Source organism: Sycon ciliatum, chromosome 13 (assembly GCF_964019385.1).
Source record: "Sycon ciliatum chromosome 13, ocSycCili1.1, whole genome shotgun sequence".
Classification (NCBI taxonomy): Eukaryota; Metazoa; Porifera; class Calcarea; order Leucosolenida; family Sycettidae; genus Sycon; species Sycon ciliatum.
This window is the reverse complement of record NC_088655.1, coordinates 13,037,170-13,057,749: the sequence shown is the minus strand read 5'-3', so window position 1 is coordinate 13,057,749 and position 20,580 is coordinate 13,037,170. Positions and strand designations below refer to the sequence as shown.

Sequence of the window (20,580 nt, the reverse complement as noted above, 5' to 3'; positions counted from 1 at the left end):
ATTTTACTACTCCCTAGCAATGGGAGTATGGCTGCCGTTGTTTTTTTTACTAGAAAAAATGTTGACTTGTTGCATCAAGGACTTTACTTGAGTACGAGTATGTAAAGTTGAGAAACAGTACTGTACTAATTTTTTCTTGCTGCCACCATTTCAACCTCGGTCTTCCTTTGTGAGGAGCAAGTTTTGTGCTTTGCGATGTCGGCCAGGCCTGGCAAGTCCCTGTATGTCAGGAACCTCTCTCATAATGCACGGTAAGTGCTGGCTGAATATTAGAAAATTGTTATCCTCATTTTCTTTCGAAATGGTGTGCTTTGAGCGTTCTCACTTTGCGTGATGTATATGCTTCAGGAATGACGACCTTCGCAAGGTGTTCGAGAAGTATGGGCCAATTTCTGATGTTTACATGCCCCTAGACTACTATACCCACCAGCCTAGAGGGTTCGCGTACGTACAATATCCTCTCTGCATTGAATTTCTTTCTTTTTTTCGGGCACGTTCAATGTAAAAAAAACCGTGTTGCTGCACCAGTACTGCACTGGTACATGTAGTGGTGTATTATTTCCTCTAGTACTGTATTTAGAAGCTCTAGCTCATGAGCGTCTACTGAAGTACGTTGCCTTATTACTATTTTGCTCTCGCCCTCTCGTTTAGGTATGGAGATTGTTGGGGCAGGTTTCATACACAAATTTTCAAATTTAAAAGTTGGTTTTGTTTCCAAGCCAGCAGGACATGTTTATCTGAATGAACTTTACTACTGCAAGTGCATGTACAGTTGCGCTTGGTGAGTTCCGACCCAAAGTGCATATTTGGTGTCCTCAACTTGCGCGGCCCTTGACGCTAGCTGGAAGTGGTCTAAATGCGGCTGGACGTACACGTACATGTTTAAAAAAATACAATGATGTCATTAGAAATGGTCCAGGGACCAGGGCTCCAGTTTTGCGCTTTGGGTCGTATTTCAATGAGTGAAGCTCTACTGGTACCGTGCTGTGCACTGTTGCAAGTCATCATGATACGCTCTTCAACTACCATGAGTACGCTAACTTGTTCGCGAGACCGACATTCATTGAGTGCAAGTGTGCAGAGTATTGTATGAAGTAGTGTTCTGCTAGCTACAGGCGTTTATTTCCGGTTAGGGATTCAGCCTGTTTGCATTCTGGAAGCATTTTGAAGTGTTCTGAAGTTGGTGGATGGCCTGTGAATATACTAAATTTGAAAGCGAAAAGTGGGTTTATTTGGCCTGTAGCCAAAGCAATAATTATAGTGTAGTGCTCCTCTCTCCCCCGTTCGAAAGCGAAAAGGCCACTCAACAGTACATGGGTTGCCTTACCAGCACCCTGTTTTTCTATACATGATATATTTTGTGCATGTAGCTACCCCCAGTGTGCTGGTCCAGTGCAATTGTTGAGTAAACGCTTGCAATAGGCCGACATTACCATGCTGTGCTGCATGTGTGAAGTGATGCTGATTTGCACAGCCATGCACAAACTAACCGAGCCGCCGCCCCTCTTCCCTAAATCAAACTGACTGCAGTCCCCGGTTGTATGCCATTCTTCTAGTGCTTATCTATCATGCTGGCGGCATGCTTACTGTGTGTGTGTATTGGTGGTGTGGGCATACATGTACACTGTGTAGACGCCGCACTGCCAGCAGCTGTGCACTAAAGAGCAAGTCAAGACTTGACGGGCAGCAGTGATGGCGGTGGCAAAGTCCTCGTTGATGCAAGCCCAGTCTAGCAAGCAAACAAGCGCCCTAATCTAAGCCACCGAGATCAACTGATAACCGCACTAATCTGTGATCCGTTGTCCGTCTCAGTGCGCCCGCCCGCAACACCATCATGACTGCGGTCACGTGTCATGTGACACTGTGCATGACGTCATTGGATGTGCAACATGACGTCATCATCTCGTTGTCGTGATGGCTGATGTCACTGTTGCACATCCGGAAAGTTCGCGGTGGTGGATTGCATGCCGCAGGGATGGTGGTGGTGTGGGTTGACGCTGATAATGGCCACGTATTGGCATTGTCCTGGATTGCTAGCAGAGCAAGACAAAGCAAGTCAAGCAGCAGCAGCACAAGACACAAAGATATAGGCCAGAAAGTCAAGACAAGCGAAAAACAAGACAAGAAGCCCTGTGCGCACGGGGGAGAAATACAAGATAGAGCGTCTGCTTGTGCATTGACCAGTAGACTGAAGGGCGAGAGCAAGTAAAGTGCAAGACAAAGGCAAAGACAAGGCAAAGGCAAGGCAAAGACAAGCTCACCTGGCACCAGTATCTTTGGTATGTCACTAGGCCTATAGCTGAATACCATTCTCTTAGTAATTGTGTTTAGGGGAGTGGGTGCATGCGCATTTCAAGTTTGGGCCAGGTTTACATGAACGTGTGTGCGAGTGTGTATATGTTCTCCACCGTGCCTGTGTGTGTGTGTGTGTGTGTGTGTGTGTGTGTGTGTGTGTGTGTGTGTGTGTGTGCGCGTGTGTTTGTCCGTATTTGCACCGCATGCCTCAATGAGAGACTAGGCTAGAGAGGGTGATAGCTTCCCACAGTGGTATTGTGCACATCATAGTTCACCGGCTACGCATTGCCTGATCTGCCAGCTTGCAGGGGATGTTGTTACTGTTGTGTTGACAAAGTGCCTATGATCGTGATGAAGTTATCCTTAACGTTGATGTGGGCGCTTACATTTGATGATCCCCGTGACGCCGACGAAGCCCTCTACGGTACGCAGCGCGGAGCTCGCCTGCTGGGACGCGAGCTGGAAGTGGAGTTCGCAAAGGGTGATCGAAAAGGTCAGTGTACATTTTTGTTGATGTGTGACAGTGTTTGTAGGTCTACCTGTGTCTGGTTGGTAGTACCTGAGAAGCCTTCCGCTTGATAACTGTATCAATGACACAAGTTCTGAGTTTTGAGCTGCTGAATTTTGATAGCTTTGAACGTCAGCTTTCCAGTTCTGCACAAGCAGAATATTTACATTTTGTAGTCGATGAATAATTTCGTACAGCTTCAAGAAATACAGTTTGCCTGGTTGAAATTTCCATCCATGGACGTTGGAACGTGCTGAAAGGCTAGATAAATTGACTTTTGGTCCTGCGCTAAATTTACATATTATATTTGTAGTGTGAAAACTCTTTGGACGAAAACAATGAAGTCAAATTCCCGATGAATAATATGTTCTGGTTGTACAGTATCTTCATTTATGCAAAGGAGTATAAACAGAATTACTGGTATTTGTCCGGAATTAAATTTCGTCTTTTTCGTCCAAGGATTTTGGACGAAATGTAATGCCGGACTAATGTCAATTTTTCACTAGTCAAGGGAATGGAAATCTGTCAAGCTTTTCAATACACTCTTATGGTCCATGGACTAAATCTTTTTTTATAGATTTAGTCGGTTAAAACCGAACGAATTCCCTTTCTTTGGAGTGGAACAAGATTATTGACCGATTAAAATCTCTCCCTTGGTTTATTAGAAGACGGGATAGGCGGTGTACATGCACATGTATCTCTGAGAACAATCAGATCTAAAACAACAGCTGCTGCTCTGCTGTTTGTTCTTTCTCTGCTAGATCCGCACCAGATGCGTTCTAAGGAAGGCCGCTTTAGGTAAGACCCCATGTTTGTGTATGCTGTGTGTGTATGCTAACTACGATAAAGCCGTGTACTTCCACCCGAGCGTGAATAAAATCGGACAAGATGCATGGAGAATCGACAGCGTCGATATCAAAACCTATCTCAAACCCCTCGTAGGTGAAGAGACTGTCGTCTGGGTGGGCATTTACAAAACTCCCATGTGGTACCTTCAACCGACGGATTTGATTGCTTTCCACGCTTTCGTTGTCTTTCAAACGAGAAACTGGTGGTGGTCGGCAGAAAAAACCACCGACGGTGTCAGCATATGCAGAGGCAAGACTCTTCAAGCGTGAGATCTTCCTATCGAAGTACCAATCGAAAAACTCCGATAGAGGAGATTATTGCTGACCAATCACATGTAAATCTGCAGGATATGATAGATTTCCTCTACGACTCCTATCTCGTCAAGGGTATTTACGTGTCAACAAACAACTGCCATACGTTTGCCTCCGCTCTGTTCAACGAACTTGCAGCTACCCACTATGTTAATCACATCGAACTTCAACATGCCAAACCCATCGACTCGAAACATGCAATCGAATGAGTACTCGACCCCCATCCAGACAAACATTTAACACAGATATGTTCGTTTGTATGCGTTGACCTCATGCAATGAGTGAAATGCGAACTGTCATTATTATTATTATTATGTTCGTTTGAAAACTGTTTAATTATAAATCAGTTATCCCGACGCTTGCTTGAGTGAGGGTTATTACGCTCTTAGTAGGCAGCTCCCCGTAATAGTTCTCCAGTTTCTGCAGATAGTTCTTGATATGGGCGGGCGTTATGACGTGGCTCTTCATATCTTCCAATGTCCGCCATTTGTTGTCACTGTATGGGAGGAAACAGATAAAAAACAACATGTATAAGATCTCCGGTATTTCAAATAAAGAGAATTGCACGACAGATCACTTACCACGAGCATAGGAAGGTTGGTTGACGACCGGCCTCCAGCTTCTTCCTGTGTCCTTTGGACTTCAGATGATCCATGAACGGCTGGAGGCCGGTCATGGTTTTCGCGCAGGCGGAACAGCTGAAGAGCATGATGTCAGTTTTGTTGAATGGGACTGATCAAGGTTGATCCAATCACTTTTATCCCCATCCAGTTGTTCGTTGGTGGAAGGGTGCGGCGCGCGCGCAGTTCAACATTAAAACTCTGCGCGATGATCATGGAGTCTGCTACTCAGGATGTGGAGCGGGTAAATTGGGCGGTACCGTGAATACCACATGGTGAACATCTCTTTGAAACGGTGGTAGATTCGCGCAATAAAGATGATGATCATGGTGGCCACCACTCAAAAAGGATGTAAAGCGGGTAAAGCGGTGACGTGAGTACTACATCTCTTTGAAACGTGCACGATTCATATAGTTGAAAACCGCTAAAGATGATGATCATGGACCCCGCGGTGCTTTCAAACTTGCCGTTGGTTCTAGTTGATTCCAGAAGATTGCACCTCCGCATATGCTTGGAGAAGCGTGATCACGCTGCTCGTCGGGATGGCCCCGTAGAAGTTGATAAGCCTCTGAAGGTACTTCTCCATGTGGCTTGTTGTCGAAATGTGATCCTTCATTTCCATCATTGATCTCTATTGCAGTAACAGTATCCGAGAACAGCAGCATGTTCTCTTTTTCAACTATCTTCTCCACCAGATTCACCCGGCCCACCTGTTGTGCCAATAACTCATCCACCTTCACCATCCCCTCAACTCTCTGTAACCTCAGCTAGCTGTTTGGCCTGCTCATCCCTAACATTCTCCAACATACCCACCTGAAGACGGAGGGCTTTTATTTCTGCCTCCTTTGCCAGCAACTGTAGTTGCAGTTCAGAACAACAAGAACACGGTATGTCGGGCAAGGCACTCACATCCTGACCAAGTAGGTGGGGCCTACGCTCTTCCTGAACAGATACATTGTCCGTACCCAACTCCAGACCACCTAAGCTATCTCTATCTAAGTCTTCGCCACCTGTGCTACCACTGCCCAACTCCTGACCACCACGCATGCTGCTGCCCAACCCATGACCAATTGTGTCGAGTAAACTACCTACTGACCCTCCGGCACGAGCAACGCCAATCTCCTTACCACAATTGCTTCCCACGCCGTTGCCACACTGAATCCCACAAGCAGATCCATCACCAGAGGCCACACCCCCACCATCCACAGAATCATCAAAAGGAGGAGCATCATTGCGACTTACCACACCAGGAGTGTTTGATACTGACGGACCCTTGTAGAGCCGGTGACTGGTGACTTCTGGCTTCTCATCAGCAACATGTCGGCAGTACCTACAAGTTGGATCAAAATGAATGAATTTTAGGTCAGACAGTGGGCAAACCGTAGTTTCACATGAAATAGTCCCAAGGCGATCACTTGTCAACACGTCCCCCCCCCCAAAAAAAGCACACAGTGGCCTGAATTCTACAGTGCTTTCATTTCATTCATCATCACAATGCTTTCATAGACCTGTACAGTGCCTTCCAAACATTGTCATCATTCCCGATCAAGTCACCATGCTGGACACCATTGGCAGCTATCAAACAGAACACGAGCAATTACTATTATGGCTTACCAATGCCGCACTTTAAACGAAATTCAAATACAATGGGCACGTGGAGTTCAATGAAAAATCAGGTATGTTTTCATCTACAGTACAACAAATTCGACCCTTAGAATTTCACGGCCCCATGCCCTACCTGCAGATAGACTTGATGTTCCGTCCGCTGATGCTGGAGAGGACATCCAACAGCGACTTCCTGGCGTTTTTGTCCTTCCTTGTGGACGTACTCCCCCACTGGTAGTGGAAGGGGTTTCCACACTGGTAGGCCCCAGGAGTGGCACGACGCGAGGAACGTCTGGCCTGCACGTCATGCTTCCGCGACGACATGATCAGTGGTCTGGTGGCACTGGACGAAGAGCTCCAAACGTAGACTGGTCAACAGACTGGCGATCACCAAACTAAAAAAGACGAAGTCTGTGCCCTATTTCTAGTATTTGGGCAAGCAAAACCTCTCAACGAAAAAAAACTACACATGGAATCCAAATTTTTTTTCAGGGGAATGCATGAAAAGGCCATTGCCAACACGTGGCTGTACACGTGTACGCCTGCATTTGACGCATGTGGTCTGCATTCGTGCATTTCTCCATCCGAATCCACCATTCCTCCTTCTCTGCATCAAAACAGCAGAAACAGATCAAGTGAATTTTGAAACGCTCAAATGACGCGTACGCAGTACTGAATTTCTATAGCAACCACCGCCAACAGTCACCTGTCCTAACTAGGCGATCTCTGAGACCTGGTCACTGCATGGAGGAAACAGATAAAAGAACAACATGCGCGTGTGAATGCACATGTGCATCTTACCTGGTGATGAGCATGACCCTCCCCCCGATTGAATTGTTGTATAAATTCGTGCAAGGTAAGTAAAATAGTTTACTAAGTCTTGCTGTTAGGTAAATCGGGGGGGGGGGGGAGGATTTTTTTCAACAACTCTCCAGTACCTGTAGACATGTATGTGATGGTGATTGGGTTATTACGGCCGTCATCAAAGAGTTGATGGGGGTTGCGATGGTGATTGGGTTAGCATAACGATAGGATCTGTGCACATAACAAGATTTGCTAATAGGGTATATAGGGCCTGTGCACACATAAGATGAATAGCGATAGGATCTGTGCACATAACAACCAGATTTGCTAATAGGGTATATAGGACCTGTACACACATAAGATGATTATTAGGGTTTGCTAAGTGTTGTTGTTGTTGTGATCTGTACACAAAAAAACAATCGTACGAGGACTTCTTCAGCTGTAGTACCTGCACACATAAAAAGAGTAGAGTTGGCATGGTAATAGGATTGTCATGGTGATAGGGTTACGAGGGCTACTAGGGTTATCGTCTCTCGAAATATTAGGGTTATTGTCAGGTTTATCGTCACCAGAAATATTAGGGTTTAATATATCATCATTGTGATAAGGTTATCACCACCAGTAAAATTTAGGGCCATCATCATGGTGATAGGGTTAGGCCGAGTAAAAAAAATTACTAGATGATCGTCCTTTTTTTTGGAAAAATCGGGGAGGGCGGGAGGATTTTATTTTTATTTTTTTACTTTTTACCCTCTCATGCACACAGTGTACACAACAACATCAAGGTTTTTTTTCTCTTTTTTTCTTTTTTTTTCTTTTTTTCTTTTTCTTTCTTCAGCAGATCGATACTGACGTTGTGATATACTAGTAGTATGTGGTCCATATAGTAAAGAAAGTATTAAACAAAGCGTGCACATGTTTCCTGCATCCGCGATCGGTAAAAAACCAACGATTTCGGCAAAAACTCACGATTTAAAAAATAAAATATTTCTTGGGGCGCTGACAAAAACTGGGGCGGACGGGGACGATCATCTAGCTTTTTTTTTACTTGGCCTTATCAGGAATATTAGGGTTATGGTCATGGTGTTAGGGTTATCGCCATGGTGATAGCCCTAGGGTTAGGGTTATGGTCATGGTGTTAGGGTTAACTTGGGGTTATCATCATCAGAAATATTAGGGTTATCGCCATGGTGATAGCCCTAGGGTTAGGGTTATCGTCACCAGGAATATTAGGGTTATCGTCATGGTGATAGCCCTAGGGTTAGGGTTATCGTCATGGTGATAGGGTTAATATGCCCCGATTTTTAGGGTTAAATCGCATTACGTCATCGATGCCATCATGTGTAAAACGCTCCGATTTTAGGTTGAATCGCAAAAATTTACCGTAAATCGGAAAAATAGGGTTAAAACGCCCCGGTTTTTAGGGTTGAATCGCTATGACGTCATCGATGACGTCAGTGATATGGTACACGTCTAATGCTTTCTACTTAGGTTAGGGGTCGTCGCAAAAGTTTTTTGTCGTCCCTGAAACGAACATGATTCATTTGGGGGGGGGGGGGGGGAGGGGGTGCGAGCCAAAATCGCAAGTCGACCGACACTGTACATATGACATGTACATGCATGCGATTTTCGTCGTCCAGCATAGCAAGCTGTGTTCGTTTCAGAGGGAGGGGAGGGGGTCCGAGTACGAAATGAACGATGTTCGTTTCAGGGACAACAGAAAACTTTTGCGACGACCCCTTATAATGGAGCTGATCCGGTATGTTTTGGTGTGTGGCAAGCACCTGTGCGTGTGGTGTGTGGCAAGCACCTGTGCGTGTGGTGTGTGGCAAGCACCTGTGCGTGTTTGGTTGAACGACGATCAATAGAAGCTTAACAACAACAACAACAACAACAGCAGCAACAACCCTTCGGTCCCAAGACGATACCCAGATCTACTGTGCATTTCGAAAGGCTGGACTTACTTTCTCATACATGCAGGCCTAGGTATTTTTTAATGATTGTCCATACCTTGGATCATGAAGGCTTGGGATCCGGGTCTTTGTACTTGGTCAGAGCTTTTCCAACAAGAAAACAGCCAGAACTGGGGTTCAAAAGCCTTTATTTTTGCCACCGTCCCTGCTCCTCCTCCTCTCTATCTGGTGTGCCTTGTATTCATGTGTTTGTGTGCGTGGATGCTGTTTTGTGTTTGTATGTGTGCGTGTGTGTGCTTGTTTGTTTGTTTGTGTACATGCATTGTGTGTGTGCGCATGTGCACAGACGCTCCAGATCGCCAGATCGACGTGACAGGTAGGGAAGCCATGAACTGCACAGTCTTGAGTAGAAGCCTGGTCTTAAAGATGGGTTGTTCTGCACAGAAGGTTTTTTTGGGTTTTTTGAAATACATGTACCACGAGGGTTCTCAACCTTCACTGATGAGACCTTAAATTAAAAAATAATGGTTTAAACAGCGCTGTATGGAGGATATTTACTAAACAGCGCTGTATGGAGGACATTTACTAAACAGCGCTGTATGGAGGACATTTACTAAACAGCGCTGTATGGAGGACATTTACTTGTCAGTATCTACGACTTGGAGTCGTTGCTGGTATGAATGACGTTTGCCAGAGAGCGCATGTGGTGGAGGTGGCATGCTGAAATTCTTTGTTTTGGAATGTGCACAGTATTGGCGGTAGGACTTGACGGGTCACGCGGGGTAGCTGTACCTTGCATTGTATTCTGAGCTAGCTCGCCCACCTTGATTAGGATTAGTTTAGGTCGATAGACAGGCCAAAGGAGCCCAATTTTTTTCAACCAAGTCCACGTGCCCTCTCAACCAGGTCACTGACTCTGCTGACCTGGAGGGGGGGGGGGGGGGGTACTAAGGCAATACCGCCAGATATCGATGCCGGTATTTGCCCTGTGCATGCGCATGTTTGGGAAACCAACAGTTTGATTTCACTTGAGAAAGAGAGTGCTGCTGCTAACGCTAACATGTGTGTATTAGCATGAAGTGGCTTCTCTGCCTTGTCTGTTTCTAAGATGTATCCTCGCTCTTGATTGACGGTTATTGTTTCAGGCGCAGGCGTCGCTCTTATTCTCGCTCTCCAAGTCCACGTCGTCGCTCACGTTCACCACGCCGGTAAGTGCTTGGCTATTTTGATTATTATCTCTCTCTTTCCCTCTCTCTATCTCTCTCTCTATCTATCTATCTCACTTTATCTCATACACACACACACACACACACACACACACACACACACACACACACACACACACACACACACACACTTACAGGGGTGTCTGTAAATGCCGATATCTTATTGGAAACGAGTCAAGCACTATCTGTTCTTACCTCCAACCAGCCATGCTGCTGTGATGTCAGATCCTACTAAATAGAATTGATGGACTGTCCTATAGGCCTTATGCACGTTGTACAGATGCACGAAATCCCGTAGAATCCCGTAGACCCGGTTGGGTGTTGAATGTGCAGGACCCTATTGTGTTTATTGCTATTTCCACAGCGAAATGGGCCCTGAAGGCATTTCATACGAACACTTTTTCGACAGTGATCTAGCGAGTCGTTAGTTCAATTCCAAAGTGAAGAAGCTGGAAAAGTGATTGTTCGCCGCGAATTATGAGGCTAAATGGGTCAAACACGCATGTATAGCACACAATGAACACCCAACCGGGTATGTACACACCTACGGCCCTAGTACAGAACTTCGTACATCTGTACAATGTGCATAAGGCCTATTGGTTGGAAGGAGATTATGGTATAGGTTTAATCGACTGACACTGGATGGGGAATAGAGCATGGAAAGGCCTTCTACTAGACTTTCGTGCAGGACCAGCAGCAACTGACACCAGTGTAGCAAATCAGGTGCATTTTTGAGTTCTTGTTGCCTTTTCTACTGTGTGTCCGCGGTATTTTTGACTTGACTAGAACAGAAGAGGTGGCTAAAGTGAAGTGCCATGCTTCAGTGATTGCTGTGCCAGGTCTGGGCATTGTCCATTCCGCTAAAAAAACCTCTTTTTTTGCTCTTCCGTTCCTGCTTTACGTGTATTTTTCAGTGCGTTCAAGTGTTGGTTTGCTGCTTTCTGCTGCTGTTCTTGTGTGTGTAGGCGCTCTCCGTCTCCTGACCGAAGGCCTCGCAGTCGTTCAAGATCACCCTATGAGAGGTAGGCTCACTTTGCGCCAGTTCGTGTTCTTGTTTGGTCGATAGAGAGGTGCAGTTGACTCCACCAAGAGTCCATAACCCCCCCAGAGTGTACAACTGGGATAGGGTTGTGGTGTACGTCATTTTTCGGGTCGGACTTGCATAATTCCATCGACGCGGTGCACCACGGTCCACACTTCCCCTACTGATGATGCCATACAATGACGTTCAACACGGATTTCGCCGTCCCAGATCTGATAAGTGAAGTTGCGCACTCTGGGGGGGGGGGGGGGGGGGTTATGTACTCGACTCCACTTATACTTCCTCCGCGTCATTAAAATTGTCGCTTCGCACATCGCAATATTTGAGACTTGGCTCGTCTTAGTCAGACTGTCGGAATCGCGGTTTTCTGTGTTCGAACACTGGTGCGACCCTTCCTGCGCAATGTCTACTTGTCACTGAAGCCGTGGTGGTCTTGGACTTTGTCGGAGCGCTCTTCCGCACCAAGCAAATTCATCGCGCTCCGCACTATTCCGCCCCAGAGAGCATTTCATTTTCTGGAGTTCGTGCCGTCCCACATCGTTCGCGTGGGCATATATCAAGACTGCAAGCTCGGGTATAAGAATCCTGGTATCTCTCCTGAATACGAAATGCTGAAGCTGACGATGGCAAGAACAAAGCGGTCTCAAATTCCTAAAATGCGCTACTTGTGGCGCATGTTGCTGCGAAGGTAGCAGGTCTGAAAACTAGGGGTGAAACGATTAGTTCGAATATTCGATCGAAAATTTCAAACGAGCGAGTATTCGAAATTTTGCACTCGATCGTTTTTTTTTTTTTTTTTTTTTTTTTTAGGATTGGCATTGTATTTTTTTAAAACTTTTGTTGTACCGCTGGTCCACTGGTATGCATGCGTTATGCATGGCTTTGAGTCAGTATTTTAAGACTTCGACGATGCGATCACCACGGCAAGTAACGTTCTGAGATATGAAAGTACTGATGAAAATCGTTACTTTACACTCTGTACAAGACGTTGGCGACTTTTGTTCTATGTTCACAGATAATTTCTTCCAAATTGGTTGAGAGCAAATCTAGCGCTTTTGAATTTTGATAAAATACTCGAAATAATCGGATACTCGATCGAATATTATGAACGAGTGATCGGTTGGTCAAAATAGATACTCGCTTCACCCCTACTGAAAACACCAAAAAAATCAGCGAAGCGCTTGCCAAGGAAAGAAGGTGCGAAACTGCTTACCCCATCCCGCTGGTCGTTACAGTGTACTTGAAAAAAATGCTAGCTTGCCTTGATCGCCTGCCACCTGGAGGCATGGATCGCTTGAAAACGAAGTTTCTTGACCTGAATTTGACCGCGCGCCTTGTTCAGCGTATTGTTGAGTGCTGAAGGGTCTGCCTCGAACTCTGATGAAGACGTCGACCTTAGCTGCAAGTGCAGCGAAGCGTGGGGCCACAAACTAAAGCTTGGTCCGTCGACAATGCTCTGCCTCAATTTCTAGCTGATTTCTTTGCCCTTCGAGTGGACAAAATAAATTCGAAAAATCGCTCTGGGAAGCGACAATTTTAATGACGCGGAGGAAGTAACAAACTCGAATGATGTAGCAAATTTCGTGATAATTATAGCGAGCCGTTGTCCATGTCCCAGTTTGAACCCACAATGTAAGTGCATTTCTGTTTTCTGTTATAACGAACTTTGGCTATAAAGAACCAATTCTCCTGCACAATGGTGTTGTTAGATCAGGAGTCGACTGTACGTGGGTATTAGCTTCAGGCTGGTGGCTGCGTGGTATCCATGCTTTTCAACATTCAAGTCGAACTCGAACACACTGCAATGCCATTCTGTGCATGCTAAAATTTGGATCCCAATGTTCTGTATCGCAACCCTGCTTGCTGCATTTGCTGGTTGTCACATTTTTTCAGAATTAGGTGAAAGCAAAACATAATAGAAGCCAAGAACGAATACTGAAAATTGCACAATTTCCATGGACAATTTCTCACAGGTTCTAGTGGCAAACCTGGAAAAAATAAACTTGAAGACTCGTTGCATATTTTTCTTGGCGAGGGCTTGCTTAGCCCGTTGCATTGCATACACATGCTCTCTGCAATGACTGGATAGCAGATCTAGGAGGGATACACCTGGGCTTACGTTTGTCTGAGCCTCTCTTGCGAAAGCTGTCATCAGGCAATTGGCATATTCACGTGTACCGTAAAGTCCGGAGCAAACGCCCACTTCGCAGCAAACGCCCACCCCAGCGGGTCCATACTATTTTCGTCTTTTTCAGGTCAATATAGTTGTAAACAACTGGCATGAAGGTCGAATGCGTACGGGAACGACTGTAATGCCTACAAAGTGCCTATGTCCTACCAGGAGGCTGTGCAAAAACGATTGTCATTATCTTCCTGCAAAGAAATAACTTCTGTCGAGATTTCCTTTCATTCGATAAATGTGTCGTCTTTGTGGTAGTTCGTTCTCCATGTGGTACGAGTAATGCCGTAGAAATGTGTGCAGTGCCACGATGTCGCACTGTCAGGAACAGAAATTGTTCTGATAAAGCGTCAGTCAACGACTTGACTGGTCCCAGTACTAGTATTGCAGTTGCAAGTCGGATAGGGTATGTCACAGAAGCTACACCTACAAAGCCGCTGCTAACTTGTTGAAAACTCCGAAGTGCCCGAGAAAAACACTTGCCTTTGGTGCTGTGTGATCTCGAAATGATTGCTTGAAACACCGTCAGAAGTGTATTTGGTTCCTTCAATACTCTGTTCTTCGCTACCTTGCTATTCGGAAGAAAACCCGGTTCGGATTTGCGAAATAAAACAACCATCATTATAAAATCACTACGAGCTAGCTCGTGGCTAGTGCCCAAAGAGATTTTGAAACCCGGAAAGTGGACATAGTTTACCGTAGCGAAGTGCTCTTCCCGCTACGGTGTGAGATGCACTTTCGTACAGTAGTGGTGACAGTGCATGGGGTCAGTGTGTACAGGCCAGCAGATCTTGCAAAAATGGGGTGGGCGTTTGCTCCGGACTTTACGGTACTGGTATCCAGGTTGTTCCAAAGTGGTCAGTTTGCTTGTACCAGTGGTGAGTTTAACCTGCTCTCTGCACCGTCTTCTTGTCCTCTAGGCGGCGCCGATCCTACTCTCCACAGCCGCGCTATTCCGAGGTGAGTAAACATGTGCTGCACAAGCTCACAGCACATGGCTGCATTGCCGTTAGAGAGGTTCTGCAAAACGAAAATGCGTGCAAACTTTCGCTCTACGTCATGAAGTGAGAAACTTCGCACGAACTTTGGATGCGAAACTCGCAAGGAACGCGAAATGAACTTTCGCGGGAAGTTTCGTGAGATCGGGTCATGGCGTACGTGCACTTGGTGCGTGCAAACTACGAAAATGTGCAGAACACAAAGTTCGTGTGAAAATTCGTACACATTTTCGCAAGGCCCGTCGCAAAGCTTGGTTCGAATTTTCGTTTTGCGGAACCTCTCTATTGTATCAAGTACATTGTACATCCATGTACAAAGTACCGTGCTTATACACTAGAAGCTGAGCCTCCTGCAAGCGGAGCCAGACTTTGTTTATACTGTTTTTTTGTTGTCTTTGACAATCGACAATACTGTCAGGTGCTGAAGAACTGGGGGGGGGGGTCATGACCACAGTTGCATACTATTGTTTAGGGACTGTTGATGTCATCATTTGCGTGGTGTGTGTGTGTGTGTCTGTGTGATGTCCTCTCCATGCTTCTTGCTCATGTAGAGTCCGCCAAGGGGTAGACGGTCACGTTCTCCAAGCCCACGCTAGAGTGTGTGCCACACACCGCTGCTGCTGCTGCCTAGCAATGCTGTTGTTTTTCATGGCGCTGCTGTTCTGTGGTTCAAGAGCATCTATTCCCTTTCGTTCGCTCCCCCTCTTTCTTATGATTTCGTTTTCAGAGACGCAACATTTTCTTTTTGTTGAAGGACGTCAAACAGCATTGTGGTTCCTGAATCCAGCCTCGATGTCTTTTTGAGGTGAACTGTGGTGCCTGTCATGAATCAGTATAGTATGCGTGCATATAGTGCCTTGCTGGGCTCGCTCGCACATTTTTTCGGCAGGACTTATTGATTTTCAGATGAAGACTTTATGAGAGAACGGTGGCTTGCTTTGTTCAACTGTTGTAGGGTGGCTGGCTTGGCATGGCTGCACACACTCCCCTCCCTGCAGCGTTATTGTGTGTCTTGTCATGTAGCGAAGCACTGCCAGTGGCTGCACTGGTGCGGTAGCGAATTTCTTGCCGTGTTTGCACTGCTGTTTAGCGTATCTGCAGTGGTAGACTGCTGTCGCCCCTGAGGCCTCACTGTTTGCCCGAGTCATGGCGTTGCATCCAGCGTGCTGAGCGTGCAGCGTTATCTCACACTGCACATATTTTGCTTTACTAATAGCTGTGCTGTGCTTGTCACCTGTTTTATTCAACTCGCTCAACTTAGATTTTGAAATGCGTGCAATTTAGTTCCGCATGCCACCCATGTATGCCTACACATACAATGTAGCGGCAACGTTACTGAGTTTGATTGATTGTGTGTCTGTGTTACACCCTACTGTACCCCCACCCTGCAGCCTGCTTGTGTTGGTTGCTATGGGTACCCACCCTGCAGCCTGCTTGTGTTGGTTGCTATGGGTACCCGTCTGTGTATGGTGCGCTGGCCATTCTGGCGACATCGCTCATCTGTAGCGCCGCTTGTAATGACATAATTGATGTTCTCGTAGCTGTGTACAAGATTGCAGTGTGCTGGCGATCTCTACCTGTGCCCTTGCGTGTTTGTTTGTTTGTCAACTCTTTGCATGTGTTCTAGCAAGAGTCCATAACCCTCCATACCAGGGGAGTTATGTACTCTTGGTGCTAGCAACTGCCATGGCTCTTGTTGTACTTGCCTCTACCTTACCGAGTTGCTTGTTTTGTTCTCGTTTCTGCTGTGGTGATTAGTTAGCTTCACCATGCCATGGAGTCCAGGACCCATAGTTGTTCTGTACATTGCAGCCTGGACTGTAGTGGGATAGTGGTATGGTGTAAAAATGAGTAAGAGTAAAATAAGCTACTCCCTGCTCCTAACCGCAATACAAATGTGCTGTTGTTTGGTGTGTGGCGAGTGTGGCTTATCGCTGTGCGAGAATGGTGTTCTTATGCATAACTGACAGTTTGTTTTAGCAGGGTTCAAAAGTGCTACAGAAATATATTGAAAAATTAATTAATTGACCGGCCTGCTGAGTCACCAAGGTCACAGCGCGCCTGGTCGGCCCTGAGCTGACTCAGCTGTGTGCCTTTTGATTTGTAGCACCGTCTGTGACCTTTTTCGATTTTGACAGCATGTTACAAGGCGAGGACGCGTAGTGCTCCTGACTACAACCATAAACCGGTTGGCAGAGTCCCGGTCTTGCGACCATTTGAACCGTATTGGGAAAACCCAGGTTCGGACCCTCGTTACTCTACGGGTTGGTAGGATTTTTTTAGAGTAACGAGGGTCCGAACCTGGGTTTTCCCAATACGGTTCAAATGGTCGCAAGACTTGTAGTGAAGTTGTACAGATCAGGGAGTAGTACCTACTCCTGTCCTGGTACCATAGGTACAGATCATGTACGAGGTGAATAGCAATTTCTGGACACGAAAATAAAATAGAGGCCCACTGGCCGTGTGTTTTACATTTTTCATATCTTTTTGTATCTATTGTATGGCCTAATCCTTCATCTTTCCAAATATGTGACAATTGCTCATGCTGTGATCCCAGAGACTTTATAGCAGGATGTTTTCTACGGGCCAATTGTTTGGCCTAAATTTCAGTGTATGGAATTCTGGACATGAAAGTAAAATAGCGTCAATAGGCATCCTATACTCCACCATTTTTGTTATTTTTTCTATTGGTGGACTGCAGTTGGCCTCTTCACACTTCCAGCCAACAGGTCCAAGACTATACAGCGTCTGAAGTGGCGTGCACATGGGGAAGCCAACGATTCGTCCATTACTTCTTATTTTACTCAAAATTCAAAATTCTCATGCGACATAGTACCACAAAACTCGTTGAAATGCCTCCCAAGAAAAGGCTATCAACAAGGCACCGACACGAGGAGAAACTACTTAAGTACAACAGCCCAGCTGTCAACTACAACAAGAAAACACTTCATCAACCTGACTGACTTGACTTTACACGCGACGAAATATTTTTTACCCGAAATGTCCAGAAATGTACAATGTCCAGAAATAGCAATTCACCTCGTACAAGTCAGTCCGTGCGCCAAGGGGTACTCAAGGGCTGATTTTATTTGCAACCGCGGGAAACGAAGTCACCAAGACGCCTTCATTTGAGGCTTTTGGAATTGGAGAATTTATTGAATTTAGGTATGGCTCTCGTCCCTTCTAGAGAACTAACCAAGACCCTGTGGGGGCAGAAGGAGACTTCTTTGGCTCCGTGAATACACTAGCTATGCGGTGGTCTAGTTAGTTTGAGTGTGTGGTTCGTATTCAAAGTGTTCCAAGCCGCAGTTCACTCGAAGGTCATCGTGGATACGTCTGCACTTGAAAATCAAGGCTGGAAAGGACTGCCTGGTGTGTCCGAACGGTATGTTTTGCACTGAAGGCATTTTTTGTATGAATTGTTGAAAGTGTCTACTTGTTCGAAATGCAAAAGACATGGTCGTAGATCCTTGGCCCACAACACCCCACTAAATAAACTATGACCTGTCGTGAAATTATGTGAAATTGATCAACACAATCATACACAAATTATCCTATGGCAAAGTACTGCAAATGCAAATAATAGCATCCCTTTACCTAGGTCATGTTTGTAGGGCCTTATGCCACATCTTTGCATGATTTTCTCATGCAAATCGTGTGCCTAGCTTCGAAAACACATTGCGCTAAGTGCCGAATATATACCTGTGAATCAGAACAACAGCACTCACTATTGCTTTCATGAGTGGTAATGGTCAGCTGAAAGGAAACTTCTATCCATCAACTCATAAGTAAAGTAATGACTAATCTCCTTGCTGCGCATGTGGTTCCTTCGTATTTACATGTACCGTAAAGTACCGTAAAGTACCGCCAGAGCGCCCCACCATCTCGTCCTTTCGGGGTCGTATTGTGGGGGTGGTCTCCGGTCTGTAGGTTATACGACACGAACTTTGTACACATATTGCACGTTCTGCAGACAATCTGTGCCTTCGAGCGGACACGAGCTCCACACAAAACCTGCTTAGTGTGACCTTAGTACACTAAGTTGCTCACACCGTACGAACTTCGTTGCACTCTGCCACACGATTTTCCTTTCCCTGGCTGTATTATAAATCTGTCGCAGCAAAATCAAGGTGGGGCGCTCTCGCGGTACTTTACGGTATGTGCGCCTCTCTGTGTTCGGTGAATGATTTTGAATATTTGCGCACGACTTCAGGATAGTGCACATTGTATGCATGTACCTGCATATGTAATCCTTTCATGATTTAAAAATTAGGAGAGCCGTGCTTCTCATCACCGTGGACAAGTAAATGTCGGCCAATTACGTAGCGTTTGGAGATTTGCACAAGTACAGTTGCGTGTCGATTATGCGGCAACCGCGGAATAAAATGAATATTCTGGACGACTGAAGCTACAAAGCCATCTTGTGTTAACTTAACAGATAAAAAAGACAGTACTTCGAAGTACCTGTATTTATCACTAGTATTACCCTGAGACAGTCGTGCTCATCTCTAGAGATGGCTTGTATTTAACTCTACGTAATGGCAACTTTCATGATGCTGACTGTCTACATTTACTTGAAGTAGGACTATAAATACTAAATATAAGGTCTATAAGCTGTCAGTGCGGTGCTGTTGGATACCCGACATGCCATGTGACTGACCGCCAGATACTAGTAAACGACATGCGATTGTACCGGTCACAGTGTAGCTGGGTTTTCACGACAATTTGAAACTTATACGATTGTGAGAAAAGTTCAGAAACCACACTTACACATACACACACACGCACGCACACACACACACACACATGCGTGCACGCGCGCGTGTGCACACACACACACACCTGTCCTGTTCTGTTGAGCCACTACCACAACTTAGCACAAGGATCGCATCGGCCCCAAAGTGGCAGTAGAGCGAAAGTGAGAGGTGTTGGCTTCGAGTTCACCTATCTCTACGGTGAACGCAACCTCGATCGAAAGTCATGCCAAACGGATTTATCTACCACACGCGCGCGTGTGCGCGTATACAAAACGGAGGAAGGATTACTTACTCTCCCTGTATGATGTTTCTGTTGTATTCGTGAACAATGTCATTGATGTTTTTCCATGCATGTTTTTGAATATGCGAGCATAACTTCCAACATCAAGCACATTCTTGCTTCTCATCAGCATGTACAAGTTTATGTTGGGCAGTTATGTAGCGTTTGTTTTACCGGCTGCGTTTGTTGGTGCTTGCAGGTCATTGGCATGCTGTCTGTTTCACAGAAGCTCGTGTAACAGGTTCACCGTACAGCTATGAATGCAATGTAGCGTGTTGAAGCCACTTCGGTATGACGTGATGCCTAATTTCCTGGTTGTACCAAAATTGCGAGTATGCAAGTGATCGTCAAGCCTGCCCCTGTACAGTAGCCGTCTTGCCTTGTTACGCCTGGTTCTGACTCTGCGTTCTCGTTTACTCCATGCAATGTTACAAGGAATACTGCTCCCTTCTCAAGCAATTCATTGGCAACAAAACGCTCGGCTATGCCCTGTAACTTTGCTGTGCGGTTTGTGCTTTGTCAATGTTGTGTACCAGTTCATGATCTGTGCTTGCTGGTCTGTTTGTTTTCTCTCGCACAATTGAGGCGCTGTAGCACAGTGTACAGTGTCGATCATCCTGCCCAGGCTCTGATTTCACGTACCACAGTACGGTTTCTCTTGTTGCTCACTGTAATGTGCATGATACAAGCTCCTTGGTACTCCATCATCACCTGGTGCTGTTGCTGCCATTGTTGGACCCTGCTGATATCCTTCTCGCAATGCCCGAACGTTGTTCCAACAAATGCACAACTCGCTCTTAGTTGTCACATTCGGTTTGGTATCGTTCCAGTCTTTTGAATTGAGTGAGTGCGTAAACTTGTATGAAGTGGTGGAGCAAAAGCCGTGTGCCGGCAAACATTCAATGTCCGGGTGTAATGACGCACCAAGGTCCCGGGACTTGCGTCCAATTCCTGAGTGATTTTTGTGTGCCTAGCCTCTAGGTATCATACCATATTTGTTTGGTTCAACCGTTTTGGATGCCCACTGCAATACCATTCACTGTATTATGTGTGTATGTTATCCAAGAAATCTCCCATATTTTTGGGTGGACAAACCTCGCCATAAGTCAGTAACCTGGCATTTTGCACTAACAGAACTCCTAGGATATCAGCGCCGTCTCAGTACCTGGGGACAGTTGTAAAGAAAAAGAAAA

The 20,580-nt window shown here is 45.8% G+C and overlaps 1 protein-coding gene and 1 long non-coding RNA gene across 3 annotated transcripts; both read left to right on the top strand.

Moving 5' to 3' along the window:
- Positions 1 to 92: 92 nt before the first annotated feature.
- LOC135829716 (uncharacterized) lies at positions 93 to 15,727 on the top strand. 2 transcript variants are annotated; one of them, XM_065342108.1, is made up of 9 exons: positions 93 to 251; positions 349 to 455; positions 2,684 to 2,788; positions 3,565 to 3,601; positions 9,261 to 9,281; positions 10,051 to 10,113; positions 11,097 to 11,153; positions 14,273 to 14,312; positions 14,902 to 15,727. In XM_065342108.1, exons 1-9 carry the CDS (start codon positions 196 to 198, stop codon positions 14,944 to 14,946), a joined length of 531 nt encoding a protein of 176 aa, XP_065198180.1. In that variant the 5' UTR covers positions 93 to 195; the 3' UTR covers positions 14,947 to 15,727. The 2 variants fall into 2 exon arrangements, with proteins under 2 accessions (XP_065198180.1, XP_065198179.1); XM_065342107.1 differs by having other exon boundaries at positions 9,252 to 9,281.
- Positions 15,728 to 17,404: 1,677 nt separating this feature from the next.
- LOC135829649 (uncharacterized) lies at positions 17,405 to 20,199 on the top strand. Its single transcript, XR_010555883.1, has 2 exons — positions 17,405 to 17,735; positions 19,587 to 20,199. It is a non-coding gene; the product is annotated as an uncharacterized LOC135829649 (long non-coding RNA).
- Positions 20,200 to 20,580: the final 381 nt, after the last annotated feature.

Coding starts and splice junctions, on each gene's coding strand:
- LOC135829716 (XM_065342107.1), top strand. CDS start 196: ATGTCGGCCAGGCCTGGCAAGTCCCTGTATGTCAGGAACCTCTCTCAT. Junction 2,789..3,564: donor CGCAAAGGGTGATCGAAAAG/GTCAGTGTACAT, acceptor TTTCTCTGCTAG/ATCCGCACCAGATGCGTTCT. Junction 3,602..9,251: donor TCTAAGGAAGGCCGCTTTAG/GTAAGACCCCAT, acceptor GCATGTGCACAG/ACGCTCCAGATCGCCAGATC.